At 45.1% G+C, this 27928-nt stretch overlaps 5 protein-coding genes across 9 annotated transcripts; 2 read left to right on the forward strand and 3 right to left on the reverse strand.

Moving 5' to 3' along the window:
- Nucleotides 1-227: 227 nt before the first annotated feature.
- On the forward strand, nt 228-3846 carry LOC112887994 (NADH dehydrogenase [ubiquinone] flavoprotein 2, mitochondrial). Of its 2 annotated transcripts, XR_003227675.1 has the most exons (11): nt 228-422; nt 499-576; nt 671-736; nt 1105-1221; nt 2192-2269; nt 2358-2463; nt 2604-2650; nt 2890-2967; nt 3185-3250; nt 3373-3531; nt 3633-3846. XR_003227675.1 is itself a non-coding variant. In XM_025954305.1 (10 exons), exons 1-10 carry the CDS (start codon nt 327-329, stop codon nt 3478-3480), a joined length of 840 nt encoding a protein of 279 aa, XP_025810090.1. In that variant the 5' UTR covers nt 229-326; the 3' UTR covers nt 3481-3846. The 2 variants fall into 2 exon arrangements, 1 of the variants encoding a protein (XP_025810090.1); XM_025954305.1 differs by having other exon boundaries at nt 229-422; nt 3373-3846.
- A 417-nt stretch (nt 3847-4263) lies between these two features.
- Nucleotides 4264-11445, forward strand: LOC112887968 (pseudouridylate synthase 7 homolog). 2 transcript variants are annotated; one of them, XM_025954271.1, is made up of 20 exons: nt 4264-4542; nt 4620-4820; nt 4914-5158; nt 5385-5457; nt 5560-5616; nt 5875-5954; nt 6045-6107; nt 6422-6509; nt 6603-6705; nt 6793-6896; nt 7008-7081; nt 9019-9083; nt 9252-9415; nt 9522-9589; nt 9656-9716; nt 10237-10274; nt 10363-10431; nt 10571-10865; nt 10962-11055; nt 11138-11445. In XM_025954271.1, the coding sequence occupies exons 1-19, from the start codon at nt 4372-4374 to the stop codon at nt 10989-10991; spliced, it is 2049 nt and encodes a 682-aa protein (XP_025810056.1). In that variant the 5' UTR covers nt 4264-4371; the 3' UTR covers nt 10992-11055; nt 11138-11445. The 2 variants fall into 2 exon arrangements, with proteins under 2 accessions (XP_025810056.1, XP_025810057.1); XM_025954272.1 differs by having other exon boundaries at nt 4623-4820.
- A 597-nt stretch (nt 11446-12042) lies between these two features.
- LOC112887998 (protein tesmin/TSO1-like CXC 3) lies at nt 12043-14990 on the reverse strand. The gene is made up of 6 exons (XM_025954310.1): nt 14757-14990; nt 14578-14652; nt 13231-13408; nt 13049-13144; nt 12911-12974; nt 12043-12789 (listed from the first exon to the last, which is right to left on the reverse strand). The coding sequence occupies exons 1-6, from the start codon at nt 14921-14923 to the stop codon at nt 12287-12289; spliced, it is 1083 nt and encodes a 360-aa protein (XP_025810095.1). The 5' UTR covers nt 14924-14990; the 3' UTR covers nt 12043-12286.
- Nucleotides 14991-16199: 1209 nt separating this feature from the next.
- On the reverse strand, nt 16200-19533 carry LOC112887089 (signal recognition particle 54 kDa protein 2-like). The gene is made up of 9 exons (XM_025953173.1): nt 19304-19533; nt 19078-19178; nt 18112-18265; nt 17881-18031; nt 17646-17794; nt 17395-17495; nt 17168-17316; nt 16826-16940; nt 16200-16741 (listed from the first exon to the last, which is right to left on the reverse strand). The coding sequence occupies exons 1-9, from the start codon at nt 19531-19533 to the stop codon at nt 16461-16463; spliced, it is 1431 nt and encodes a 476-aa protein (XP_025808958.1). The 3' UTR covers nt 16200-16460.
- A 3786-nt stretch (nt 19534-23319) lies between these two features.
- Nucleotides 23320-27885, reverse strand: LOC112883940 (single-stranded DNA-binding protein, mitochondrial). Of its 3 annotated transcripts, none has more exons than XR_003226996.1 (9): nt 27669-27885; nt 26498-26574; nt 26209-26372; nt 25887-26095; nt 25683-25783; nt 25380-25439; nt 24962-25014; nt 23597-23687; nt 23320-23498 (listed from the first exon to the last, which is right to left on the reverse strand). XR_003226996.1 is itself a non-coding variant. In XM_025949212.1 (7 exons), exons 2-7 carry the CDS (start codon nt 26565-26567, stop codon nt 24998-25000), a joined length of 621 nt encoding a protein of 206 aa, XP_025804997.1. In that variant the 5' UTR covers nt 26568-26574; nt 27669-27884; the 3' UTR covers nt 24847-24997. The 3 variants fall into 3 exon arrangements, 1 of the variants encoding a protein (XP_025804997.1); XR_003226995.1 differs by having other exon boundaries at nt 24935-25014; nt 27669-27884; XM_025949212.1 differs by lacking the exons at nt 23320-23498; nt 23597-23687 and having other exon boundaries at nt 24847-25014; nt 27669-27884.
- Nucleotides 27886-27928: the final 43 nt, after the last annotated feature.

The raw sequence follows: 27928 nt of genomic DNA on the forward strand, positions 1-27928 counted from the left end.
GACCCGCAACCATGATAAAGGGGGGCCTTGTTTCAAATTTCAGCTGTTACGCGGCCGAAGCTAATTACATTTGCTGACAAGACAACTACGGTTAAGCAAGGAATCTTATAAAATCTCCACAACACGGCCCATAGATTTAAGCCCAAGTAACAACTGGACCGAAGCGCTGGATCTGGCCCATCAAGCCCGTAACGCTCGTCTCTTAGCGATGCGCAGAGTGAGACGGGTCGCTTCTTCTCCAACCTCGCAGGCTTCGCAAGGCGGCCACACGGCGAGACCACCACCACCACCCCCTCCCGTCGCCTCCCCCGCCGGGCCACGCCACCATGCTGACGCCGGCCGCCCGCCTCGCGGCCCGCCGCCTCCTCGGCCTCGCCTCCTCCGCGTCGGAAGCCGCCGCCCGCCGCCTGGCTCCGTCTCCGGTTAGTCCCCCCTCCGCCTTCCCCTTCTCTCCTCCCCCGCCATTTCCCCAAAACTAATCTTCTGATCTCCTTCCAGATCGCCGCCTCGTCCTACGCTGCCGCCGCTAGGGGCTCCGTCCCCAGCTCCAGGCCCTTCTCCACGGCTCTTAACTACGTGAGCACTCCTCGGATCCGCTCCCCCCGTGTCTGCCTGATCTGTTTGGTGGTTGAGGGTTGAGCTGAGCTGACGCTTTGTGTTGTTGTGGCAGCACATTGATTCGCCGGAGAACAAGCCGGACATGAAATGGGAGTTCACGGCGGCGAACATGAAGAAGGTACCTGACTGCCCATGTCGTTGTTTGATTCGCGTTTAGCGATACTCCCTAGGATCAGTTGGCTAGGTCGGGCGATTATGTCAGATTTTGTTCAGTCCTGTGCTTGGATGCTTAGAGCCTAGGATATGGTGGCTATTATATTGTCTGACACTCTTGGATGATGAAGTTTGAGCTCATTGTTGACTCTGAGAACGGAGATTAAACAATTTCCCGGACAGTATTCGACACAGTTAATTTCCTTGTAATTTGACACTTCACTAATGGGCAAATGTCAGCTTAATGTTGTACCCTGTTGACCTGAGAATGCACTTAGTTTTTTTTGAGGACTAGAGGATGCGCTTAGTGAATGCACCTAATATTGATTGCAGGTCAAGGAGATACTGTCTCACTATCCAAGCAATTACAAGCAATCAGGTATAATTCCACTGCTTGATCTTGCGCAGCAGCAGCATGGTGGATGGGTGCCAGTTGCAGCCATGGATGCTGTAAGTTCTACTATGTATTATGTTAAAGCCTATTTTCTACCTTCAGTATGTTTTCTAATTTTCCATCCAAAAGAACTGCAATGAACTTTTTTACAGGCCTTCATTCACTGAAGTGCTTACAGAGTCGCATTTCAGTTGTAATAGTATAGCAGACACACAGATTGACCCTGGTTTCGTGTTACAGCTGCTTTTCCTTTAATCCTTCCGAGGATAATCTTCATCATGTCCAGTTCTTAAGAAATTTTTACTTATTTAACTTTGTCTAGGTGCACAGAGAAATAGCATGTGCATATCTGGTGATAGGATTATCTAATGGCTTGTGCAGTGTCAGTTATCTTTGATTCCGACAATTCTCTTAGCAAGAGTTACCATAGCTCTTGTTCTAACATAAAATGAACTACTGCCAACATATTATTGTTATTAATGGTTGGATACTTACAATATGTGTGTTCTTTCTTCTATAAGTAGGTTAATGTTAGCTGAGTTTTCTTTAGTATTCAAATCTGATCTCTACTGAAAACAGGGGAGATCTGAGTTACATCTTGTAGAGTAGACAACATAGCATGTAACGCCATTTGATAACTACAATATTATCCTGGCATTGCTAGTCCAGACAAAGAATGATGCTAGCAAAACACAAGATGGCTTAATTTTAAGTGCAGTGTTGGAGAATAGGGTTAATGACCAATAAAAAAAACAAGCATATTTACCTTAGTGGCAGTTGACACCCCTTCTGCAACTACCTTTTATGCACCTGATGCTTCATAAAATTCATATTTAATTATGCTCATAGCATATGAATGGTAGGAGCATTAAAAGTGGTTATGTTACTTGTTCCACACAGGTCATATGCATGTTATGACAAGCTGTGTAATTATCTGATTACCTTTCTCCTGCTGCCCCTGAGGTTGGAAAGATTAACGTCCTTTGTTTTTCTATATTCCTGACATTGTTGTCTCTTTTGTTTCAGATTGCTAAAATCGTTGAAGTTGCGCCAATCAGGGTATATGAAGTTGCTACATTTTACACTATGTTTAATCGGACCAAGGTATCTTGATGCATCACTTCCTATTTCGTTTTTGTTGTTGCCCCCTCTAGCACCTGTGTTATGCTTTTGACCTTTTTTGTATTCTTAGGTTGGTAAATACCACCTTCTAGTGTGTGGAACTACACCTTGCATGATTCGTGGTTCACGTGAAATTGAAGACACATTATTAGAGCACCTTGGAGTTAAAAGAAATGGTTTGTATTACTATTCGCAGTACTTTACTCTGTTAACTAAGCATGCTGCTTTCTGATTGGTTACCACTAAAATTGTTCTCTGAGCCTTAGTTTCCAGTGCTATCTCTGAAGTATTGTTGATATTTTTGTTGCCTTTGCAGAGGTGACCAGTGATGGTTTATTTTCTGTTGGAGAAATGGAGTGCATGGTAATGTGATCTACATATTTATGATATTCTATTTCAGATGCCTTCAAGCTGCACCTTTTAGTTGTGTTTTAAATGTTTAACTGCAGGAGTAGTCTATAATATGTTGTTGATGAATGTTTATTTTTTTTTAAAAAATCGGTTATTTCTGATTGATTCCTTTGTAGAAAGCACTTCTATTTTATTTTATTTTTGAGAACTAGAATGCAACTTTTATTGACATGTCTATCTTGCATTTGCAGGGTTGCTGTGTGAATGCTCCCATGATTGCTGTGGCTGACTACTCGAAAGCTTCAGAGGGTTACACATACAACTATTATGTAAGTCTATTTGCATGTATTGTCACTTTCCTGCTATCATTATTCATTTCCCTATTATTCTATTATGTGCTCAGACTGTATTTCCATGCAACTGTAGTACTCAAGGCATAAAATTGCTAACAGAACATTATATGACCCAAAAAATGTTTCTCTTAACTGAAGAGGACTTGACAAAAAAAAAGAATTTCTGCGCAATAACTCTGAGCTTCTTTTTCAGGAGGACCTCACTCCAAAACGAGTTATTGAGATTGTTGAGATGCTGAGAAGAGGAGAAACTCCCCCTGTAAGTACCAGCTAACTTCTGCTCTCTCTTTTTTTGCTGGTTTAGTTATTTCTATATCAAGCCGTCACATTCTTTTTATCTTTGGTTAATGCGCTGTTTCAACGATCAAATTTCTTTTGCAGCGTGGCACACAGCACCCAGAGCGGAAAAACTGTGGCCCTGCTGGAGGGAACACCACTTTGCACGGAGAGCCGAAACCTCCTCCATGCAGGGATCTAGATGCCTGCTAGGTTTGCCTTGGAGCATTACGAGCACACAAATAAGTAGGCTCGCACTGTAAGGTGTGCAAACTGGAACCAGAGGAAGGGACGTTTTTTTTATTCTGAAGTGTTCTTGTGTTTCATCGACGAAAGCTTTTCTAACTTTTATTCTGCACCATCAGAGAAACGATCCATTGATAGACAATAAGATGTTTTGAGCTGTGGCAAACGCTTTGTATTTTGGCAACCGGTGAAGGAGCTGAGCCCCCTGACAGCTGGGAGAATCGACCGCCGTACTGTTCTGCTATTCATTTTTGTTGTATTAAGATCGTGTTGTTAGTCCATTTAAAGATGACATCCATACCCCTGATATGCATTTTTAATTTTGCGAACCAATATTGGATTTTCTGCAATGGTCGATATGACAGATATCTTACATGGAACTATTGTGTAGTGTCAGTTTTTTTATATAAAAAAATTAACTCGGGCAAAAATAATAACAATAACTTAAAGCGTAGTCCCATGTTTTCGCTGGAGCAGAAAATCGTTGCTCATGCTAAAATTTCATAACTTTTCCTAGTCAAAGTACTCTAAAGTTTTACTCGCACAAAAAAAAGTACTCCAAAGTTGCTCTATTTCACTTTTTAAACAATAAAACAAAATTCAAAGTGGAATGCTAATTTGCAGACCCATGCTGTTTGCATCGAAACAGAAAATTGTTCTCAGTTGTATTTGCGTTTGGAGCTTCTGCAAAATTAAGCACGCCACTTCCATGAACTGAATGACAAAGTGGGACTTAAATTTGGAAATATTGGGGGAAACGAGGGACCAAGGCGCAAAATTCTCCCTTCCCCCCTTCCCGAACCGGTAAACCCTCTTCCTCCTCCCAAAACCCTAGCAACCCTCCACCAGCCACCTCCCATGGCGCGCTCGAGCTCACTCTCCGAGGCCGAGGCGGGCATTTCCTGCTTCGCCTCCTCCCTCCCCGGCTTCCGTGGCGTCCTCAAGCATCGCTACTCCGACTTCATCGTTCACGAGGTCGCCCGCGACGGCACCCTCGTCCAGCTCACCTCGCTCGATCTCCCCACCGAGGTATCAGGCCCTCACTGCAAGTTTGAGTTCACAACTGCGCATCTCCGATCTCAATCTCGCTGGAAACTGTGGAATTGCAGTGCGTGGATGTGAAAGAGGAGAAGGCGGCGCCCTCGGCCGACGCGGACCACTCGCAGGCCCTCGAGTCGTTCCGCGCGCTCTGCGGCGACGCGGACTGCGAGGCGCTGAGGGGGCTCCTCGAGAGGGTGGCGGCGGAGGGCGATAGTGATGTCTCACCTGTCATTCTCTCGTCTGACGCCGACAAGGCTCACAGATCGGTTAGTTCACCTTTTACCGGTTACTGATTGTTTGCGCCAATGGGTTGGGTGGAGACGCCGAGACGGTATGAAAAATGTATTGTTTGGTTGTAGGAGGTGCATAACTTTTTTAAGAAGAACTTCAAGTTCTTTGTCACGGACACGGTGGAACACAGTGATGGTGTCCAGAGGTGCATCAGGGTGCGGTTGGGGTCAGGAGCTGGTGGTGGAAGGGGCGGCGGTGGTGGCGGGAGAGGAAGGAAGCGGAAGAACATGGGTGGTTCTGATTGGAGAGATGACCGGCCATTTGATAGTAGAGGGTCGAGTAATTGGTCAGATCATGTCGGGAAGTTCCTGAGGTGATGACATCCTGTTTGGTTTGTTTACTCTATTTGCTAATATTAACTGTTGTTTGTATCGGAATGAGCTCATTTCACATGTATGGCATACCTGACATGTTCTATTTTTTTCAAACTTTGCTATGCATCTAATGTAGCTACACAGCATTCTTGTATGGTTGTTCAGTTCATTTTTTGGCTGCTAACTAGTGTTTTAACTGGAGTTACATTATGGGATGTTTCTCAGGTTTCATCTTTACAAAGAGAATAAGGACACTCAAGAAGCATTAGGAGTAATAGGAAAAATGTTAGGACTTCAGGTATATCACGGTTGCTAATCTATAGAATTTGTTTTATTTGTCCTGGATTGCTGGATTCACTTACATTTCTTGCTGCTGATAGATTAACTGCACTTTTTGCAGCCACGTTCATTTGGGTTTGCAGGGACAAAGGATAAGCGTGCTGTTACTTCGCAGCAGGCATGTATTCCTCAAGTTTATAACAGCGCAGTAATTTTTCTTTAGTCAATCCTGGAGTTTTTGTTTTTGTTTTTTTAATAAATTAGCTAAGATATGACATATAAGTGTGGAAAAGAAACACTTCAGTGATTTTAGTTGCGCAAGAGGCTGATAGATACTTTGGTCAGGAACTGCATGCTAATATACTAATTCTTCCTATGTAATTCTCATTCCTGTCTGCCTATTATCTCAATGGATATTTTCTCCTTTTTTTATTAGGTAACTGTTTTCAAGGTGCAAGCCAACAGATTGGCTGCTCTTAATAATCGGCTATTTGGGATTAAAGTTGGAAACTTCTGGTACATTATCATCATTATCATCTATTTCTTTGTAGATATGACCGATAAGTCACAAAATTTGATACTTCTGCAACTAACCAATCATTTTAGTTATGTGAAGGAGGGACTTGTTCTTGGTCAACTCATGGGAAATCGATTTACAATTACTCTGAGGTACTGTTTCTTTTGTTTAGTTGTTTATGCTAACAGTTAAATTTTTTGGTGTAACAGAATGACATTTTCCTGGTGAAGTGCTCACCAATTGACATTAATGCTTATAACTTCTTAGATTAAGAATACATCCATGTGACATAAGAAGTTAGAATCATGTTTGTAACATTCTATTGTTAGAATACTGCATGTTGTTGTGTACACTTGTGGCATGTACTCTCTGCTATGATACTTCAGTCTACATGCAACAGACCTGTTTTCTCTTTTAGGGAAACAGATCAAATGGAGAACTTATGCTTCACTGTATTTTTTTTCAGGGGTGTCATTGCAGAATCCAAAGATGTAATAAAAGCTGCTGCTGATGGCTTAGGAAAGAATGGATTTATCAACTACTATGGTTTGCAGGTATATTCTTGTCACGCCCTCATGTTTCAAAACCTATTTTCCTTTTATTTCTGAAGCTCATCTAGTTTCTTTTTCTTTATTTCATCTGCTTAGCGTTTTGGAAGTGGTTCAGTTCCAACACACCTTGTTGGTGCTGCTTTGCTCAGAGGAGAGTGGAAGGCTGCTGTAAACTTGATTCTTGATCCAAGGGAAGGAGATATCCTACAATATTTTATATGCAACCAATTAGGAGTTGTATGTTGAGTTCTGCCAACTTTTGTTAATCATAACTTAGTAATCAAACAGCGTGATGACATAAATGAGCTGCGCAAACATTACAAGGAACATGGTGACATTGACAAGGCACTGAGGAACTTCCCTCGACACCTTGTAGCTGAGAGAGCTATAGTAAGTTTGTTTATATACTATTTTTACGTGCCCTGGTGTTAATTGAAATAGTTTGGCTGTGTGAGCTTGTACTGTTTCTTTTCTTATGTTCCATTATTTGCATGTTTCCAGCTTCAGTGTCTGAAGAAATGCCCTGGTAACTATCTACAGGCACTTAAGGGTATCCCAAGAACATTGAGAATGATGTATGCTACATCCTTTATTCTAGTTTTATTCCATGTTTCTTGATATTATTGAGCAAATTAAGGTACATCCTTTTAGAACATTAAGAATGTGCTACCTAGCCCAACTTGCATGGAAAAAGAAGGTTTGTTTTTCCTCGTTATGATTGTGGCACTTGTCATTCACGCACTCCTGTGGTTAAATTTTTTTCTTGGCATCTAATAACAACTGTACCTTTGTGTTCAGTTCTGTATTCGTATTATGCATTTCTTTGTTAATGCTGACAATTCTCAAGCCATTGCATCACATCTTGCACATGTAGTAATGTTTGTCTCGCATCATTTGGCACTGCTTACTTTATATGATATAAGTTGCTGCTTTGTTACTGTCGGTACGTACGGATAGGGGTACCTCCTGCTAGGGTGTCCAGACCCTTAGCGTCTCGCTGACGCCTCACAGGTAAGGGCGTGATGGTGTCTGGCTCCGGCGTGTACGCCAAGCGCATCGTGGTGGACGCGCGCCACCACATGCTCGACCGCCTATCCTCCATCATCGTCAAGGAACTGCTCAACGACCAGAAGGTCCTAATAGTCCACTACGAGGAGATCTGCCTCTCCGCGGGCCTAGCCCGTCAGGGAGTCATCTGACAGTCTGTCCACCCTGGTGGACACGAGGTTATCCGTGACCTCACCCTCGTCCTCTGGGAGATGGGACGTACGGCCCGGACCTGACAGCTGGGAATGTGGTCTCCGGACCTCCCCCCTAAGCTCATATAGGTCCAGCGCCCCCCACGTGCCCATGAGGACAAGGTACTCGGGGATGGCCTCCACAGGCCCGGACCCCCCAGGGGGTCCGGCGCCGCCACGTGTGGGAGCCAAACCCCTATGGGCCTGTCTCTCCAACTGGCCTCGGGGGCCCGGACCCCCTTATTTCCTCCGGGGAGGGGTCCGGCGCCGCCACGTGCCGCATGGAGGCAATTGCAGGGCCGGCCCTGCCACGTGCCCGTGGCAGAAGACCTTCCGAGAGACGCCAACCCAACAACCGCATTAAATGCGGTTGGGTGGGCTGTGCGTGCCCAAGTCAAAGCATGGTCTGCCCAACTGACACCACGGTAAGCCCGCCTGTTACCAAAGCGGCGCGTCACTGTGCTCTGCGCGCGGGTAGACGGCGTATAGTCACATCACGGCGCCGCGCGCGTGAGTAATGATGGCCTGCTGCAGGTGTGCTGAGGCGTGCGCTGCAACAGTGCGCACGGAGGCGACGGCGCGGCAGGGTCAGCGCTGCCGCTTCATCTGTCAGAGGGACCTGACCCAACAGTGGCAGCACGGCTTCTACTGTTGGGTAACACTGACAGCAGTCACTGTGCCGGCAAGGCGGCACACGGCCATATTCTGGCTGTAGATACGCACATCAACTTCCCGATAGAGAGGACTACAGAGAGGAGCTGGAGATGAAGATCTCCATATCTCTCGTAGAACAGGCTCATGTTTGCCGGGCCCACCTGTCAGGGCCCCACACCGTGTAAGCACTCCCCTTGGTCTATAAAAGGGAGAGTGCACCCGTTAGAACACAGGTTTTTCTCAGGTCTCACACACAGCTTCCAACTGCTAAGTCCCAAGCTTTCTCAAGCAATACAACTCAAAAGTGGACGTAGGGTAATACGCTCCGGCGGCCCGAACCACTTTAATCCTTGTGTCTTTCCTGTGTTTATCCGCCCATCGATCAAACGCTCCTAGGTCTCCCCTAAACTCTTCCTAAACTAGGATTAGGCGGGTGCATTCCGCCACCTGGCTGGAGATTTTCTCCGATAGTTACCATGTCATACTCTGTTATCTTAATAATCTCCGACTATGATGTACATTAACTAAGTCTGTAGTTGGTATTCTACCGAGTTCTGTTGAATGATAGCCATGTTTTCTTTCATAATATTCTTAATTTTTCTTTGGAATATTCTATGTAGGTATGTACATAGTTACCAAAGTTACCTGTGGAATCATGCTGCCAGCATGAGAGTGGAAAAGTATGGTCAGTCTACTTCATCCTTCTTGCTACTAATTTTAATAAAATCATTATGTAATTTTGAACTAGTGTAGATTATTGCTTGAGATGGTTATCTTATGCCTTTTTATGGCTATAACTTTTCCTACCAAACTATTTTCATCCTTTTTCATATTCTAACTATTAATGGTACAGGCATTTCACAGGTTGTAGAAGGTGACTTGGTTTATAACAAAGAAAGCCTTCCTGAAGAATCTACTTCTGTAGATATTACAGAAACTGATGATGGGCATACAAATTCATCTGAGATTGATCTATGTTCTGAAGCACAACCAGAGGAAACCATCCAGTCTGTTAAGGTTTGCTATGGATGTGGGACATACATGTCACACTTACAAACACACACACACACAAATAATAATCCTTTCTAAAGATCCTGATGGTCCAACTTTGTTTCTTTTCTAGATAGTTGATTCTGGAGATTTGTTGAAGGGGATGTACACATTTGATGATGTTGTCCTTCCTTTGCCTGGGTAATTACCATTTCCATTGTACTTGTACTTCCAATTTTTGTTTATGCTTATTGTATTAGTATGCAGTTCACAAGCAATATTTCCCGGGAATGCAGTTGCTGAGATATACCATGAAATGGCCAAAAAGGTAAACACTATTCTTTAGTGTGTTTTTAGTACCTTCAATAGTTTATTTAGATGTTCCTTCCTTTTTAGTGAAAATTGTGCAGTGCTTAATATTTTGTATGAGCATTTCATGCTTTTTACAAAGTTACATACCAATGTTTGGACTAGCTTAGCTGTCGAATAAGCAGTTGAGTAACCCCCCCCCCCCCCCCCCCCACCCTCTTTTTCTGTATAAAGTCCTTGCTACCTTAACTTGGTGATTATCACGTCAAACCTGCGTCAATTTCACTTATTTTAATAATGAACACATGTAACAAAATTTGTTAAAATGTGGAACTTACTGCATTAGCAATTTAACTTGTTGGTTTGAATTGATGGTAAGCTGATACTGGTCTCAACTCAGAACTTTTCTGTGAGCATTAGACGCTTGCATAATGGTTTTTTTCTTAGGAAATATATATGATTGAGATGACAAGTTTTTCAGTGAAGTTCATGACAACGAATGGAAATATATTGAATTTTGCTTCTTCTTTTTGTCGCAGGATGGTATTAGCTTGACGGAGAATGCTCACGGTGTCAAGTGAGTTTATTAGCCTGGTGTGCTTGTTTTGATCTGCAACCTTAGATCCTAATTGCTATTCCTTTTTAATGCAACCGCCATTTGTTAGGGAGTTCTCAATTACAAGCATGAAAGGAGGTTACCGTCGAGTGTTCCAGCACCCTATTGATTTTCAGTGGTATATATTCACCATCTTTTTACAGTGCTCAATAGACATTATTACTTTTTGGTTCTTCCATGGGTTTGCTTGGTTTTAATTTGTTTCTTTCGCAAGGAATTTTGCTTGGTCATACTGAAATTCTCTAATATGACTGCAGGGAGCTCGTGACTTACACAGACGAGAGTTCATCTTTAGCAGAAACTGATTTGGATGTTCTGTCCAGAACGCCTAAAGAAGCAAATGAGCTTGTAACTAGCGATCAGTCACAGGATAAGTTGGAGAAGGCTTCAGATACCTCCATGCCAACTAATGGGAGCGGCTCCCTAGAAAATAAGCCTACTGGCAGCCCAGATACAGCACCAAGAAAATTGGCCATAAAATTAGCGTTTACTTTACCAGCATCATGTTATGCTACAATGGCTATCAGGGAGCTTCTGAAAACTTCTACTTCAGTATGTTTCTACACTCTTTATTTCAGTATTTACATGTAACTGTTGTTGCTTAGAGATTATTGCTGAAATTTGTTTCGTAATCTCCACTGCCTGCAGGTTGCTTATCAGAAAACACTCAGCTGCTAAATTTTGTTACGGACATGGGTTATTTACCTGATCTGTGATCTCAGCTTTGAAGCGCCATAGCTAGGTATATTATTTGGAAGACTTCTCTTCATATAGGTCTTGATTAGTTGCGCTGCTTGTGCTCCAAACTCATTCAATAATCGCAGTGGTTAGAAGGCCTGGAGGATTGGTGCAGTGGTTAGAAGACCTGGAGGATTGGTGAATCTGCAAACCAGGTGACATGCTGCCCTCTGGAGAAACAAGCGATATGTGCCTATTTAGAAGTGTTTCTTTGGGGCTGAATACCGTGTTGGGATGCTTGTACTATATGTGGCATGCCACAACCAAAAAGCTTGTATAACTCAATTTTCATTTTTCAGTACTGGAACCAGCTTGGCCCCCCGGTTTCCAGGTATTTCAAACCAATAGAATTTTGATGAATGGATGAGCTTGGTCAAAGCTCAGGTTATGTATATTCTGCAGAGTAAGACTTGCCGTCTTTCATCCCACGGTCCACCACAATCGCATATAAACGCCACTGGCACTGGGAGCCTGTTCAGTTCCTTCTCGAGCAGAAAATCTTCAACTAGTACGTCGGGTCTGACTCCCGAGTGGTCCATGAACGTTCTGAACCGTAGCCTCCTCCCCTATTGTGTTCGTCCGAGTGATGGCCCATGGAAAGTGTACCGTGACAAACTGATCCGATCCAAGAGCAGAAGCTACTCACTGCAACCCAACTTCCAACGGATACGGGCTACGCCCCGGTATCCCATTTGCTTCTGGATTTCTGATAGTGCCCAACTTGATGTAGACCGTCCTGCCCGACCAGTCTCCACGAGTCTCTCTAGCAGCACAACACTGGAGACCATTACGCGCGCAAGAGAAATGGGTCGTTGAAAACCTGGTGTAAAGGGTCTCAAAGTTTAGCCTAGATAATCTAAGAGCCAGACCGAATTCTAATCTTGTATAATTTTAAGCTAAAAATATAATTCGGCAAGTTAAATTATGAAGAAAGCATGATCCGTTACCGTCCTCGATACGATCCGTTACCACCCTACATACAAGGCATCCATAGCAGTAAACAACTTGTAGGCGCATGATCTCATTTTATTATGAAACGGTTTACCAGGTGCGAAGCGGCTATCTCTACAAAGGCATACATAATGGAAATCCGAAAATACACTCAGTATACAGGGACGGGGGGAAAAGCCTAGAATCCTGCGCACGCCCACGACCAGATGGGCATGCATAATCTAAAGGATAATTCAATGGTCCCTCCAATCTCTGCTCAGAACGATGATGAACCATACCATACGCTAAGTCAGGTGCTGGATCTTGCGCTTCAGCCACAGGGCCCGCACATCGCCACCGAGTGAGATGAATATCTCCCGGTTGCCCGGCAGCAGGAAGACGTCGGGGGCGACCGATTTCTCCACCTGCGACAGCTCCACCATACCGTTTAGGATCTGGACGCATTTTGATATGCTGTAGCTGTCTTCGTGCTTCGGGAGCTGCCAGTCATTGTTTGAATTCTTGTAGTTTGCAGAGTCGTCCATCGCCCGGTCATTGTTGTTCCTCTTGTTGGAACAATGCCATGACCGGGGCAGTGCCTGCCAATGCGACACAGCCTGTGGGAACACATGTGCTTCTCGGCTTGATGCTCTGAGATGAGGTGGGGTTTGGTGGAAAGAAGACTCCTTTGAGATTGGTGATTGTAGACGAGGTGAACGCTCCACCACAAACTCATGTTCACCCTCACTGTGATCCAAGTCTGCACCGGTGTATAGATAGCGCTTACTATCTTCAGCCATTATGCCTTCTGCAGTAGGGAAACAATCATTAGCTAGTAAAAAATAATAGCATTACTGTCATATTAGGGGCACATACTGATAAAGGATTATTTGAATAATTAGAATAGTCTGAAAGTATTTTGTATGTACCATTTTTCCCAAAAGGATTCTGGCAATCGTCACAGCGGCAAAACAAGGAGCAACCAGTCCCGTCCTGTTCATAACAATGAGTACGGTAATCATGTCGCACCTAAAGATTAAGGAAAGAATTTGAGCTAAAGATGAAACCTGATAGCAATCACAGTATTTCTTTAGGCAACTTGATTTCTTGCAGTTGCAACCTCGCTTTGGTGGAGTTGAAGAAGATGAATGGTGAGCATCTTCCTATAGAGGCAGAACAAAGAATTATAATTAAATCAAATAGAAATTTAAACAGTTTTGACATCATCTAAGTGGGTTAGGATGACAACCATGGCTTCAGCATTTGCCTCAGATCTCCTATTAATTTTCAGTGACATACGCTTCTGTCTTGAAAGCAACACCTTGCGCGTAGTCTGAACTGTTTCTGCGTATGCATCTTTGTTGAAACATGGTTGGCATCCACACTTTTCAGAACAATAACCACCTCCAGCAAAACATGGGCAATAGCTGCAAATGCAAATGATGACAATATCTGATTGAAATTAACAAATCATTCTTACACTCCTATTACATTTATCACAGTGATCCAGCAAGTCATGGTGAACACACGTCATGGGGACACCTAGGAGCCCATCTAGGCAACAGTCAGCTGATGGAAATAACAATAGTAAATAATGGCTAACATTGCATGAAAAAAAATGAATACATGTTACATGGCGACAAATTAGGAAATCTAGCTGCGAAATGGAAGTGCAGATCGACCTCTAAGTTCTTTAGATATTGACTACTAATATTACCATAGCTCTACATAACAGCCAGGATTCCACTTTACATTTGATGCATTCCACATGGCTGGCCTATAAGTAGCCCTAACTGGCCAGAAGAAGACAAACCCTAAATCATCTCCCTCTGGCTCACCCAAAACAAGCCGCCGCCCCTCAAGAGACAGAAATGTATGGGATATTGGGATAGGATATGACACATAGGTGTGAGCTTGCCAAATTCTGGCAACCATCCAAGTGAGTGGCAAATTTTGGAAGCTTGATTTGGGCATCAACCAAACACCTAATTTTCCGTCATTTTAGCATAGCAGCATTTCAATCGACATAGTTTGTTGCAATAGAGCAGTAAAACAAGAAGATACTGACTGCACCTTAAGAGGACAATAATGACTTCCACAGTAGCATTTGTAAGTTGATCCCATAGGTATATGTAGTGCTATCTTGAGCTCCATGGTTCAAAGTAGTACAAAGTTATCAAACACTAATGCGCAACAGCGCAAACAGATGCTAAAAATGTTTTTCAGCATGGGATTTTGTATTTGACTTTGAGAACACTGCTAAAACTCACATTTCACAGATACCTGAAATTTGCATTGCCTACACAAGCAAGATGCAACCTGTTGAAAGAACTGGACCAGAGAACTAGACAAGAAGCTGTAAAAATTTCCCAACTTAAAACCAATGATTATAAGATACTAAACTAGCATCATCCCGCAATAATCCGCTTTCTCTGTTGCCAAAATGGATGCAGATCGCATAGTACCCAGCATTTCGTTCCCCGCTCTCCCCTAAATTAAACGGCTAAGAATTTGAACCACGATAGGAAAAAATCGACTCCACTCTCAGACTGGCCAAGAAAATCGAAACAAACCGAGGAAACAGTGGGTTTCTTACAGCTTCAAGCATCTGGACTTCTTACAGGCGCAATGCTTGCACCCGTTCCCATCCGCGGTTTCCTCCACCTTCTGCCTGCTCGAACACAAAACCCCTTAAATCAGGCAACAGGAAATCCCCACGATACGCGCAAGTCGAGAAATCAAAGCCCCCCAGGTCCGGGGCCGCCGAATCCTCACCGCTTGGGGTCCGGAGTGACTGCAACTGCGAGCTGGTTCATGCTGCTCGGCTCCACCTCCGTCGCCGCCCCGGCATGCGTCGGCAAGTCCCTGGGCTCCAGAGCCGCTGGGGGTGGCGCCGCCGGCGGCGGCGACGGCGGCTTCACGGAGATCGGGGTGGCCTCCATGGGAGCACGAGAGGGGGCGGGGAAGGGGTGCGCTCACACACGGGTCCGTTTGGGAAGGAGGCGGCTCCCCTCGGCCCTCTTAGACTGTGAAGTGGGCCCAGTCGCTGGCCCACCCTTGTGGGGTTTCTTTCTTGGGTTTTTGTGTTTCTCGGAAAGGTTTTTGGGGTTTTGTTTGCCTTTTTCTTGCTGGGTTTGGAGCGTTTTGACTTTGGAATCTGGACGGTTTTGGTTTGGTAGTTTATTGTATTTTAATCATTTATACGTTTCTGCCTTTTCTCTGGTTGGGTTCAGTTTGTTGGAGATTAATTTTGGAGTTTTCAAACTTGGATCCTTTACGATTTTGCCTTTTCAATAGATAGTTAAGTGAAGAAATTACTTTGGATTCTTTTTCCCACTACTTATTTGTGGCAATAAAATTTCTCAGGAACAAATTGTGTTGGTTTTTATTGATTTGATCTATTTTAATTTGCATATATATTTTATTATATGTGCTACTTTTAAAACATGTGAGGTGCATTCTGCTATGATAACTTGAAGAGAGTGTGCACATTTTATTTAAGGATAGCTCTATAATCGTTAAGTACAGCATGCTCAATACAAGGAGGAACAAATTTGGAATCCAACTGAACAAATTTGCCATGCAATCAGTAGGTTGATTCCATATACTACATGTAATTTGTATGAAAACAAGTTGCTGGAATGGTTATCGGAAAGTATACAAACTGCTGAGGCATGCTAAATGCAACTTTTATTGCAACTTCTAAAACATCAACTTCTATGAAGACGACCAAAACTTTTGTAAATCGGCACATTTTTAATCTAGATTCCATAATACACAACTTTTTTTGTTCTGATATTTTCCGAATATTGCACTGCAAAGATGAAAACTCCAGATCGATTTGAGTGCAATTGTTCATGAGAGAAGTGTTTCTTGTAGTCCAGTGAGAAAGTAACGGACCATGTGTCAGCTTTATCTGTTTATTTAGTACAGTTAGTGGCATGGCATGTTAACTTCCTTTTCAGATGAAAAAGGGATTCATAAAGCACGAAGCGTAATTGCTTTCCTAAAGATTTTTTTGATCAACGCGTGGAACTTCGCTTACTGAAGACGGCAACCTCGAATTGGACACGCTGTCCAAGTATAATTTTACCACGGCGAGGGCTGTAGTTCTCGTAAGTCAAATTTGCTGCAAGCAGAGATGCTAAGACCGGTCTTCCCACTTCCCATACAAGGGAGCCGCAGAGGGCATGTGAGCCTCGATTCCATGTACAATCATAATACAGAAAAAAAATGAAAATGCATCGCAATAGGGTGATCATTTTCAGAAAGATGCATTCTTCTGTACATCCCAAGCGCACCAGGCAACACTTGACATGAGAGGATCAACAGAGGTAATCCCAAAATAAGGTATAGGTTTACTCCAACAAAACGCTACATTGAAAGCTTAGATTCTTAGTGGTTGTCAAGAGTATTCACAGCCTATCTATATTTCTAAGACTAACGATTGCCACCCGTGACTTCATAGGTTTAATCTGCTCATCTTTTCTGAGAACCCATCTGTTTCATCATATTCTGCAGCCCATTTAGGCCACCCAGCTGATTCAGCATATTTGGAGGGAGCGCATTGACTAACGGCTTTAATGAGTCACGGTTGTTAGGTCTCCTGATGTTGTTGATCGGCAATTTGCTCCACATTTTGGCAATTCGCTTGTGCTCCTCCAGCATGTCCACCACTTCCTTGACGAGTCTGCCAGATCCCCGAGCGATACGGTTGATCCGCGACTCGTTCATCAACTTTGGGTTCGTGTTGTCAAGCTCTACAGGTAGACAGCAAGAATCAAATAAGTTCAAGAATACATGTCCAGCCTGTTTACTGAAGAGAAAGTCTTGCGTTAGCTCACCTTTTTGAGTCATGGAATCCATGATAGTCATGTACCGCTTAATCTTTGCTTGACCTTCCTTTTCCTTTCCTTTTTCAATAAACTGGGCACTAAGACCAGGTATCATAGAAAAGAGCTGCAAGCAAGACAGAATTAGATTTTTATGAACGGTTAGAATGTTATAATGAACTAAAATCTTGCACATGCTTAGTACAGTTCTTGCTTATGACACGTTATAACTTATAACTAAGCTATAGGCAGTTCAAATCTTCCTCTTGCTATAGAGAGTTTCCTCTGAAGCTAATCACAATAACACAACCAACAAATTTTTTTTAAGATCAAATCAATAGAAAGATAGCTAACCTGCCCAAGAGGACCCATATTCTGGAGATTCTGGAACATCTCGTACAGAAGTCTGAGAGTGAAAGCTCCTTCAGTCAGCTTCGGCACAAGTTCATCAGCAGGCATAACATCTTGGATCTTGTCCATCAAGCCAGACAAGTCTCCCATGCCTGATAAGTACACGGAAGTTAGGCAAAATAGAAAGAAGAATTAAATATTGCATGGTATATTGAATACACTCTGCTGACCTAACACGCGACTAACAAATGGCTTCACATCGAAGACTTCAAAATCTGGAATATGCTCTCCAGTTCCAATAAATATGACCGGGCTTCTTGTAGCTGCAACCCTGGAAGAAAAAAGAGAGAAAAGGATGTGAAAAAAAGGCCATCAGAATCTTCACCTATTTACTCGTTAAAGCCGTTACTCAATGCCCTCCCTCCAAATATACATAGGAAACAGCACAAGGTGGATTATGCAAGAAAATAAAGAGACTCACGCGCTAAGTGCACCTCCGCCTTTTGCATGCCCATCCATTTTTGTAACAATAACAGCACCAACAGAAGCACTCTGTTTAAATGCTTGTGCCTGATCAAATGCAGCCTGACCAATACTACCATCCATCACAAATATCACTAGGTTTGGTTTCTGCAAACGGAAAAAACGGGTTCAATTCAAACTAGCGGTGCAAAAGGCCACATCGAATATAATGGAGACTATGGAAGTGGGAATACCGTAGCCTCTGAAACTTGGCGCATTTCTTCAAAGAGAGCAGCTTCCTGCTTGTGGCGTCCACTTGTATCAACAATAATGAGATCACACTTTTCTTTCCTGAATCTATCCACACCCTCAACAGCAATTTTCACAGGATCTGATTCGATGTAGCTGCAAGAACAGAATAGTTCATCTCTGTAAATTTTGGGTGCAGATTTTTAATAACAAAAAGATTGGAAGACATTAAGCACCTTCCATAGAACGGTATCTTGGCTTTTGATGCATTCTGTTTCAACTGATCAAAAGCACCAGCTCGGAATGTATCGGCGCAAACAAGTGCTGGATTAAACCCTTTCCGCCGATAATAATCTGCATATTTTGTACAAGTAGTGGTTTTTCCAGAACCTACAGTGATGAAAATTTGATCAATTTTTTTAAAAAAACACTTTTATATTGCATCATAATAAAAATCATGAAAACAATAATAAACAGCAACCATCTGGCTATCTCAAAGATAGGAAAAGAAGAAGAGAAAAATCACACTACCACAACTGCAAATCAATTGACAAGAAGTACTGCCACAATGTTCACTTATTAAACAGGTCTAGTACCTAAAACAAGGTGAACCAAATGCCTGAGCTCTATCACGAAATAAATAGACAGATATAAAGAAAATAAATCTGTCTACCTAAATATCCATTTTTTTTTGAAAAGCAAACAGCAAGAAATTTGCTGGGCATGATTAATAGAGAAGGAGAACTTACAAGTTACGAAACAAGAAAGAACACCTAACACACTCACACAACACCACCACCACAACAACAACTACCCAAAATATCCATTAATTAAACATAGAAGTTGGAATTATTGTTGGTATAATGTAACACTAGTTACGTAGTTGCCTGTCACCAAGATATCACTTTCTGATAAGAGCACAAACCTAAAAATTGCAATAAGATATTAAGAGCGCCTGTTTACTCCATTCAGTCACAGATAAGTAACGTTTTAGACATCTAAACAACAGCCAACACATAAACTTGACTAGTATTTTTCTACAAAGTATTGAAAAACTAGCAAGAGCATACAAACTACATCTCTAGACAAATCTACTCGTATCGTTTTCATATATCCAAACTTCACACGTCAGAAAGTAATTCGTGACAAGAGATGCAAGAGGTAGAACGGAGAAAGCGATTAGCCAGGTGGCTGATACTAACCCTGCAAGCCGACGAACATGACCACGCTGGGCTTCCCTTTGCTGGGGGTGAAGGCCGGCTTCCCTGGATCCAGCATTCTGCATAGCTCACCGACGACGGCCGGGAGAGAGGGGGGGGACACCGCTCTGTTAGTAGTTACCGCCGGCCGGATTCGGGCTCGCGATCGCGGCCGCGGGCTCGACGAGCGAGCGAGGGGTCGTCCATTCGATCGGGTATGTATCGTACCTTCTGTACGATGCGGCGCTTGTCGGTGCCCGCGGCGAGCGCGTCGAGGTTGACGATGGTCTTGATGTTGGCCTTGACGTCGCGCACCGTCTCGAAGCGGACGTCGGCCTGCAGGAGCGCGCGCGAGATCTCGTTGAGGCAGTCCGCGAGCACCTTCTCGTCCACGACGGTCGCGTCCTTCATCCGCGCCAGCGCGCGGGCGATGCTCCCGCCCAGCTGCGCGAGCACCATCTCGGCAGGCGAACTCGGCGACGACGGTCGGTCGTTCGATCAGCGGAGCCGCGGCGCGCGGCGGCGTCTCCTCTCGAGGTTGCTCGCCGTCGACGGAGCGGCGGTGCGATCAGGCCGGGCGTGATGAGATGGGACGGGGCGCGGAGGGAGGCGGGGGACGCTTAGCTTGGGGCGATGTGCTCGGTGGTGTTTGGGTCTCTGGGTCGCGGCGGCTCCGGTGCCGTCGTGACAGGCCCGGGCGGCGACTAGCGTACGTGGCGAGGGGTGCCAACTGCCAACGCAGATGGCCGGGTTTCAGCCGCTGGATCGAGCGATCGGCGGATCGGGACGACACGCAGATTTGCGGTTGCGACTGGAATTGAAGAGAACAAGGGAATATAATCGTGTAGCCTGGGCCTGGCCCAGTTTCCGTGCGGGTCTCGGCAGCCGAGTCCGTGCCGACCGTCTGCCGTGCGTGCCCCGGCCTGACGCGAATCGAACACGACGAGTTGCGCGATCACGCCGCCGGCCGGCATGGATCGATCGCTCTCGCTCGGCACTGGTTGTTCCATCCAGGCTTGTCGCACATCCGCGCTGTCGATGGGTTGATGGCTTCGTTTTTTTAGAAGGAAGCTACGGCTGCCATTAGGTTGATTTGAACTTCTACTGCTTGGCAGAAGAATTTCACTTCTTTCATTTGCGTATAGTACGTACAGTACTTTTACTCGGTTGTGACACAGCACAAGACACTCAAGACAGCCCTGTGAGGCTTTGCGCGGTGTGTAGCCAGCCCAACAGAACCCACCGGGTTCAACTCCGCCCACCGCCGGGCGCTATGTCGCTTACACCAAAGCATCCGGCCTGCTGCGACCACGGCGGCGGCCTCGCGCGGCCTACCGCCGCCGTGGGTGGCCCCGCTCGTACGCCTCGCGGCACCGGCGCTCGCATCCGGGCTTGGGCGGGCCGGCGCGGCACTCGTGCAGGCACCGGTCGCGCTCCCGCTCGGGCCCCTGCCGCTCCTCCTCCTCCTGCTGGCGCTTGGCGCGGCCGTACTCATCGCACTGCCGCAAGCAGTACCGCCGCTCGGTCTCGCCGAACTGCCGCTGCCGCGCGCACTGCTGCCTGCACGCCGCCACCTCGGGGTCCACGCCCTCCTCCCGCTCGTCCCCCGCGGAGGCCCCGGCGCCGGCGACGAGGAGGATGAGCAAGGCCAGCGGCACGGCGCGCACCTTCAGCGGCATCATGTTCGCGCGCGGACGACGAGGGGTCTGAGATGAGCACGGCTGCGGCAGATGAATCGGGGCGATGCACTGTCGCCACTTATATACCTGTACAAATGTGCAATGTTTGCAGCTGCGAGCGAGTGGTGAGGTCAAGCGCGAAAGAACCTGGCCTGCATCTGCATGGCACACGCGTGTCCCCGCGCCGCTTGGTGGGTACGTGTAGACGTAGTCACGTAGCAGACGAGGGGAATGTGCCGTGGCATCTAGCATGATCCCCTCTCCCGGCCTTTGTTGTACTGATCACAGCGACTGAATTACTGGGTAGACCCTTCATTCATCCGGGAACTCGAAGGGTGGACTCATTTCTGAATTTTTTTAAAGTAGTCAGGAGCACTATCTGTCATGTAAGAGGTTTAGACGTCCACGCTGACTAGACTCGATGCAGACGAGTCTACCCGAGTAGTCTCGGGACGCGCCATACTGAGTCGCTCACATCTCCACACGCACACACCTACTCACGCATGCACGCGCCTCAGCATCCGGTGAGACGCCTCAGCATCCGGTGAGACGCCTAGGTTGCGATCGTGAGAATCGAACCCGGACGGGCTGCCGCACACCTGCAGCGCAAGCCATGCGAGCTACGCTCGGTTCTCTCTTTTCTGAATTTTTTGCAGGTTGCGTGCACACCCCACCCCACTGTACTGGAGTTGCTGGCCGATCCTAGAATCCTGTCGATTGCTCTGCGCGCATCATTTGGTCTCCCGGCCCTTGTTGTACGTGGTGGTACCGGCAGGTGCTAGCGAGCTTTTCACATCAGGACCAATGGTCCATGGCCATCTCGGAACGTAAACATGTGGAGGTCGCATATACCTGTAGATGCATGAAAAGGCAGAACTGTGGGTACGGTTCAGTGCCCTTCGATGACAGAATGTAGTTATCGTTCCATCGCCGTGCATCGGAAGTCTCAAGGTCAACGATCCCGTGGGATCGGCACCGTGCGACCGAGCCGGCCGCACCGGCAGGGAGGGCGCGTTTGGTTTGTTGTTGAGGTGAGCCTGGCTTGCACCTACCAGCAGGCTAAACTGAGATAAACCAAAGACATGCAATATATTGATATTTTGTTGGCTAAATTAATATGTACATGATAAATACAACAGCTATTTGGTTGGTTGTACTAGTATAGTATATTTTGAATTATAGTTTAAATTAAAGAGATAAGTACAGAGATCGTATCTATTTTGCTTGAATCCACAATATATTATTTATTATTATCATATTAAACCTTAATCTACTTCAAAATATACTAATACATCTTAAGATATGCTACCATCATTACTGGGCTGCATACCGTGAGCTTGGCTCCGGGGAAACAGATTTCAATCTTGTTTTCTTTGAGCCAGGCTCGCTGGCTGCTTTTGCATACCGACGGCCGCCAAGCTCACGCCTCCGCGGCTCCGCCCAGGCAACCAAATTACCAAACGTTCAGTGGTTGCACCCCCGTAGCCTGGTCACGGCAAATGCAGGAATGCAAACACGCGCGCGGCGAAACAGCGCCCTCGCCCTCACGTGGAGGCGGCAGTGCGCGCCTCAGCCCTCGGGCAGCCGCTGGTCGAGTGGCCAGTGGCCACGACCTGTCGGAGGCTCGGAGCCGCGGCGCGGAACGCGCCAAGCGCCACGGCGCGGCCACCGCGTGCCTGCCCCGGCCCGTGACCCCGCCCGCCGCGCGCGCGCACATGGCCTGTGCGGCCCCGTCCCAGGGCGAGAGAAACTGGGCCCGTTCGTCTCCGTCGGCAGCCTCGTCTCTACCGCGTGCAAGCGCCGCGCGGGGCGCTGTCCCCAGGTGCCCGCAAGTCCGGCGCGGGCGCGCGAATCGTGCACGCGCGGGGCTGGAAAAACGTTCACCATACTACCTTGCTCGGACTCTACCAAGTTAATACCTGATCTCATTTGGAAGCAGGAGTGAGTTGGATGGCTCCAACTTTCATTTTGCTCGCGTGGCGCTTGGGGCCTAGCTCCCTGCATGGTGCTTCCCTCTCCGGCGAGAAGGCCCCGGTGTCGCTCTCCCCCAGGGCTCTGGGTCCAGCCACCGGGTGCGGTGCGCGCTATTCGACGAGCAAGGAGGCAGTGACAAGGCCTGCGGGCATGGCGCATAGTGGCCGAGATCTACGGCGGCACAGCCAGTGATGGCGATGCCTGGGATCTCGACCGGCAACGTCCAAGCCGGGGCACTAGCGGTGCCACCCCAGCCGGGGATAAGGGAATCCTATCTAGGAGAGGAAAGCAAAGGAAGCCAGGGGAGCCAACCGAATGCGCATGTTGCATGCCCATTGAACTTGCACGGTAACCAAGGGTGAGCAACGGACCTCGGAGGTCAGAGCCCAGAGGTGTTTGTTTATATTAAGACGTGGATCCTTGAGCATGCAATTCTCTCGTCCAAGCATTCCTTCAACTCGAGTCTCATGATACATGCGTTCAGCAAAATTCGTTTAAAAGAAAACGAGGCCTTCAGCAAAAGAACCGCAGACATAACGCACAAGTTGCTAGCCTGCCCAGTGCCCAGCAAAGCAATAGCACACGATAGAGGTGACAGGAGTAAAATTACCAGTTCGAAATTCCAACAGGCAACCTGAGAATGCTGGCTGGGACCAACATGCCAAGTATATGAAACCCTGGTCAATAGTTTTTCAGGTATAAAAAACCATAAACGATCTGTATTGCTTCAACGGAGAAAAAAAAGTTGCTTCATAGACCATTGTTTAGGTGCTGAAAACATGGAGGAAGAAGTACAGTCAGAAATGGAGGCGTGAACCCAAGTTTTACTGCATTTTCCAATCGGTATAGGCTTCTGCTGCTATTCGTACCTTCATCACAGTTACGGCCATGTGAACCAGCAGCCATCGACGCAGATCATAGGCCTTCACCAGCTAGTGCACTGCTCAAGATACAATGGGCCTGGGCAAATCCCGAAATTTCAATCATCAATCAGAGCTAAGCAATACAATCCAGAGGAAAAGACAAGCTGTCCAATTTTTCCATACAAGTAGCAACCTAGTCCTGAGAGCTGAGGCCCCAATTGTTCCCTACTGGTATCTATTGTCTCCCTCTCCCTCCTTGTTATTGCTTTCCGGCTCTATTTCTACACTAATGCTGGCTCACACACCTTGCTTTCATGAGCACTGAAGATGGACATTGAATCGGTGAGGTGCGCTTGCTGTGGCCTGAAAGAGGATTGCACCCAAGAATACATAGATAATGTCAAGGGCAACTTTGGAGGGAAATGGCTCTGTGGCTTATGCTCAGAAGCTGTAAGGGATGGACTCAGTAAAGACAGGAGCAGCCAGGATGGAATTGAAGAGGCTATCAAGGCTCATATGGAATTCTGCAGGATTCCACTGTCAAGCCCAGCGGTCCGGGTAGCTGATGGCATGAAGGAGATGCTCAGGAGGAGGTCAGGGGACAAGCTGAGGCCAGCAACACCGTCAAAGGCACACCCAGTGTCGCAAGGTAGGTAAGAAACTTCACAATCAAGGACTGTAGATGAAGATGTTTTTAGTCGCCTTAAGGTGAGTGCATTGATGTGAGAGTCTCTCAATCTACTAAATGTTATCTTCCTATAAGTTTTTTTATATATTACGAGGCAGCATGTCAAGTGTAAATACGAGCAATCTTATTAATCTGAGGTTTCAAGATTAGTGCATGAATCAAGTGGCATCCACATGAATGCCACTTTTTTGAGACAACATTTGTAGATATCTCTTTTTTCTGTTTTCACTTGCTTCTTCCTTTCCATATTTCTTTGTTTTCAAGTCTAGAAAATTCATTTGGTGGCTTGTTTATTTTACTCAATTGATTCTGATAATTTGTATCCACAAGTCAATTCTTCCTTTCAGTTCTCATGGCGTGGAGAGTGAACAGTTATTTTACTCAGTTAATTATAAGCTTTCTTTTTTTATTTAAAGGAAGTCAACATGAGGATTGAGGACTGGATAATGAAAGATGTGAATCACATGGTAAAGATATTAAAGATATAGTAGCACTAAAGTATTTAGGGAAATGTTTAAATTGAGGGCAGAAATGTTCTGCGGATATGTAAATTTGGTACTATAAGGCAGAGTTCAAACGAATGAAAATCCAGTCAGAATAGTATGAAAGCATAACACTTAAATTAGCACTGCTTATAATAATAAGAATAAACATACTCAAACTTGTCTCAAGCAAGAAGCAACCTCATGATCTGCTTGCACTGACATCCTAAACTATATCTAGAACAGCCCTTCTCCTGCAACCAAATTTTGTTGTTATCGGAATTTGCATGATCAAAAAAAACATGGACTCAGAAAAGGTAATAAATGGATAGCTATCCCATTTTTTAAAGTGTATGGCTAAGGACTAATGAATCGCAATGTTTCGAATATTTCAAGGTTTTCATGCTATCAACTGTATTGAGAAATTATGAATTTAGGTGGACACTAGAATAGTAATTAGTAATTGCATACACACCATTCAAAAAGAAGATCAAACAGAAACTAATTTGATGAGACAAACAAGTTTTTGTTTGTCTACAAAAAACAAACAACTATATTTTTTATTTGTGGTGTGTACTTTCTTATGATATTAGAATCTCAAGATATTCAGGGAACTTACTGAGCTCATCTAATGATATGTTACCAGCACTGTCCCCAGATTTAACCAGACGAATCTTGCCTGCACATAGAATAGTTATCCAAACATAAGGCTTTGGCACAATAGAGAGACACAGAAATAGAGAGATAGGTGGACACTACCATACAAACAAATCATATTTGAATCAGAATCAGAGCTTAATGATTGTTAGCACATAAAAAACAGTTCTTACTGCCATTGAGTTAACTATAAAAACTACTTATACAGAATGCATTTTCACTAAGGAACGTTACTAGGAAAAAGCTGAATGTTGAATCAGCATACCATCACGTCGAACACATATCTCAGGTATGTTTCTGACTTGATCATTAATGCTGTCATTGTAGACCCTGGTTTCAATATCACCCTCAACATAGACTGCAGAACTGACATAAGGCAAAAGAACAAATATAACAGCATCCATGGCGAAAAGGACAAATATAGATGTATCAGAGAGGAAAAGAGGATCTTTTGATCCAAACCACATACTTCTTCACCAGCTTCTGAACAGCATAAGCACCTAGGTGGTCACTATGAACAGCTATTCGGTGCCACTGAGCTGGCTTTGGTAAATCCTCAGGCCCAATTACCCTCTGGTCAAACATGCCACCAGTTCCAACGGTAAAAACGGTTACTGTACGCCCATTCCTTAGAATTTTTTGCACAGGCACTTGTCCAACTTTGCCGCAGATGATAGCCTAGCAAGAGCAGAACAGAACTATATATGTAAAATTAGGCTCCTCAAAACCAAAACGAAAGGAATCATTTCATATAAATATTATAGCATTTCCATTTTATTTATGTTCAATACCCTGTGTACGCCGCGGAACCCCCAGCCCTTTTTGGGATCTACGGTCTGGGGCTGTAACTCTCTCTTTGAATCTGTATAATCATTGTCAAAGTCCATATCACCCTTCTCATCAAGGTCAGAAAAAGAGACAGTAGAACTCCAAGCTTGAGATCGTCTGCAGAAAACTGCAGAGAGAAAGGTTTAATATAGCTTGCACCTCAGTGCAGATGTATATATCATAGAGTGATTGATCAGTGATCACAGTTACATATGAGGTGTAATCTGAAAATAATGATGAAACAAATACTACCAGCTGAAATCTTTTGCTGTTCTAAGACCCTCCTCAAGCCTTTCAGCAATCCAGTGCTTGCATTACTCATGGTGAATCTACATGAATAGAGAAAAGGAGGTTAGAAGATATAACCACAAATGCAATATTGGGATTTTCTTGCTTCCCTCCTTGAACCTAAAGAAAGCACTAGAGCAAATTTGTTCAAATTCTCACTTTAGCATACTATTCTTCAAAGCTTTTTATGACCTAATGTTAACAGTAAAAAAGGACATGACAAAATGATACATCAAGATACCAACTGATCATCTGAACACCGTGACTAGAATGATGAGAAACTAGTGCACAGAAGCTAAAAGAAGAAGCTTCAGAACAACTAAATGCATCAGAGGAACACCTTATATATGAATAGTTGAATATTGTGTACGGACTATAGACACCAGAAGACAAAATGGTAAATGTGGAGTTCAATCTTCCTGCTTCCGTAATCCTGGTGCAGGTCATTTCTACCCTCAAAGCAACACATCTTTTCATTGAACACTTATTCTTTATCAAAGCATGGACTAATTCTAGGAGTTATATAACTAATAATGGGACAATACATACAATGGCTGACAATTTGAATCCAGTCACTGCTATCTTTTTTCTGATAGTGCAAGATGAGCATTGTTTATTAAACAATTATGGAGGTAAGACCTGATTGCAAAGTGCTTTATTGCAAGCCATAACAGTTTCTACTCTGGTTGAACAATATACCTAACACACTATTGACACCTTTCCGGAGGCAATCCTTCTAATATAAGCTAACACAAATTACACAGATTAAATCTCACTGCAGTATCCCTCCAAAAGAAACAGCATGGGCATGTCATCAGACTAGAATCCTGCATTCAACTAACATTTACACGGAGGGAACATGCCAATGATCAGATGTCAAGGATAGGCCATTGAGGCATATGAACGAACACCTCTCATGCATGGTGCATAGCAGCTGCCTGCTGTGTCGTGAGCAGGGGCGGACCCAGCATAGGACATGGGTGTACACATGTACACCCGATAATTTTTGCAAACGAAATCGAAGTTAGTAGGTAACATATTGTAACTGGATTCAGATCCGAATACAAATAGTTTTGTTAGGGTTCGGGGTGCTCCGTCTCGTACAGCAGAAGCAAAGAGAAAGGGGCGGGCATACTTGGTGGATGTTCGTCGCCGCCGTTCGCCCACTCGTCGCCGCCAGGAAGGAAGAGCAAGGGATGAGAGAGTCCGAGAGAAGGGAAAGGGTTTAAGAAACAGAGGGAGATGAACCTGAGCCCTGAGCGGGAGGGCTGTCAATGAGCCGAGCTCGAGGGAGCCTACCACCTCAAGCTGGAGTATCCCGAACCGAGGTCGATCTGAGCCTAAGATGTTCTTAATTTTTTTAAACTGTGGCAGAGCGCCTCCACAGCTACAGTA

This window comes from Panicum hallii, chromosome 3 (genome assembly GCF_002211085.1).
Source record: "Panicum hallii strain FIL2 chromosome 3, PHallii_v3.1, whole genome shotgun sequence".
NCBI lineage: Eukaryota > Viridiplantae > Streptophyta > Magnoliopsida > Poales > Poaceae > Panicum > Panicum hallii.

Excerpts from the sequence above, each read along its gene's own strand:
- LOC112887994 (XM_025954305.1), top strand. The coding sequence starts at position 327 with ATGCTGACGCCGGCCGCCCGCCTCGCGGCCCGCCGCCTCCTCGGCCTC. Across the intron at positions 2,270-2,357 it reads CTATGTTTAATCGGACCAAG|GTTGGTAAATACCACCTTCT; the intron begins GTATCTTGATGC and ends TTGTATTCTTAG. Across the intron at positions 3,251-3,372 it reads GAAGAGGAGAAACTCCCCCT|CGTGGCACACAGCACCCAGA; the intron begins GTAAGTACCAGC and ends TTTCTTTTGCAG.
- LOC112883940 (XM_025949212.1), bottom strand. The coding sequence starts at position 26,567 with ATGAGTAATGCAAGCACTGGATTGCTGAAAGGCTTGAGGAGGGTCTTA. Across the intron at positions 26,096-26,208 it reads GGTTCCGCGGCGTACACAGG|GCTATCATCTGCGGCAAAGT; the intron begins GTATTGAACATA and ends TGCTCTTGCTAG. Across the intron at positions 25,440-25,682 it reads GATATGTGTTCGACGTGATG|GCAAGATTCGTCTGGTTAAA; the intron begins GTATGCTGATTC and ends TTCTATGTGCAG.
- LOC112887998 (XM_025954310.1), bottom strand. The coding sequence starts at position 14,923 with ATGGAGGCCACCCCGATCTCCGTGAAGCCGCCGTCGCCGCCGCCGGCG. Across the intron at positions 13,409-14,577 it reads AAGTCCAGATGCTTGAAGCT|CTATTGCCCATGTTTTGCTG; the intron begins GTAAGAAACCCA and ends TTGCATTTGCAG. Across the intron at positions 12,790-12,910 it reads GAATCCTTTTGGGAAAAATG|AAGGCATAATGGCTGAAGAT; the intron begins GTACATACAAAA and ends TCCCTACTGCAG.
- LOC112887089 (XM_025953173.1), bottom strand. The coding sequence starts at position 19,533 with ATGGTGCTCGCGCAGCTGGGCGGGAGCATCGCCCGCGCGCTGGCGCGG. Across the intron at positions 18,032-18,111 it reads AAGATACCGTTCTATGGAAG|CTACATCGAATCAGATCCTG; the intron begins GTGCTTAATGTC and ends CTGTTCTTGCAG. Across the intron at positions 17,317-17,394 it reads ATTTGTTAGTCGCGTGTTAG|GCATGGGAGACTTGTCTGGC; the intron begins GTCAGCAGAGTG and ends TGTACTTATCAG.
- LOC112887968 (XM_025954271.1), top strand. The coding sequence starts at position 4,372 with ATGGCGCGCTCGAGCTCACTCTCCGAGGCCGAGGCGGGCATTTCCTGC. Across the intron at positions 6,897-7,007 it reads TTGTAGCTGAGAGAGCTATA|CTTCAGTGTCTGAAGAAATG; the intron begins GTAAGTTTGTTT and ends GCATGTTTCCAG. Across the intron at positions 9,590-9,655 it reads GTTGTCCTTCCTTTGCCTGG|TTCACAAGCAATATTTCCCG; the intron begins GTAATTACCATT and ends ATTAGTATGCAG.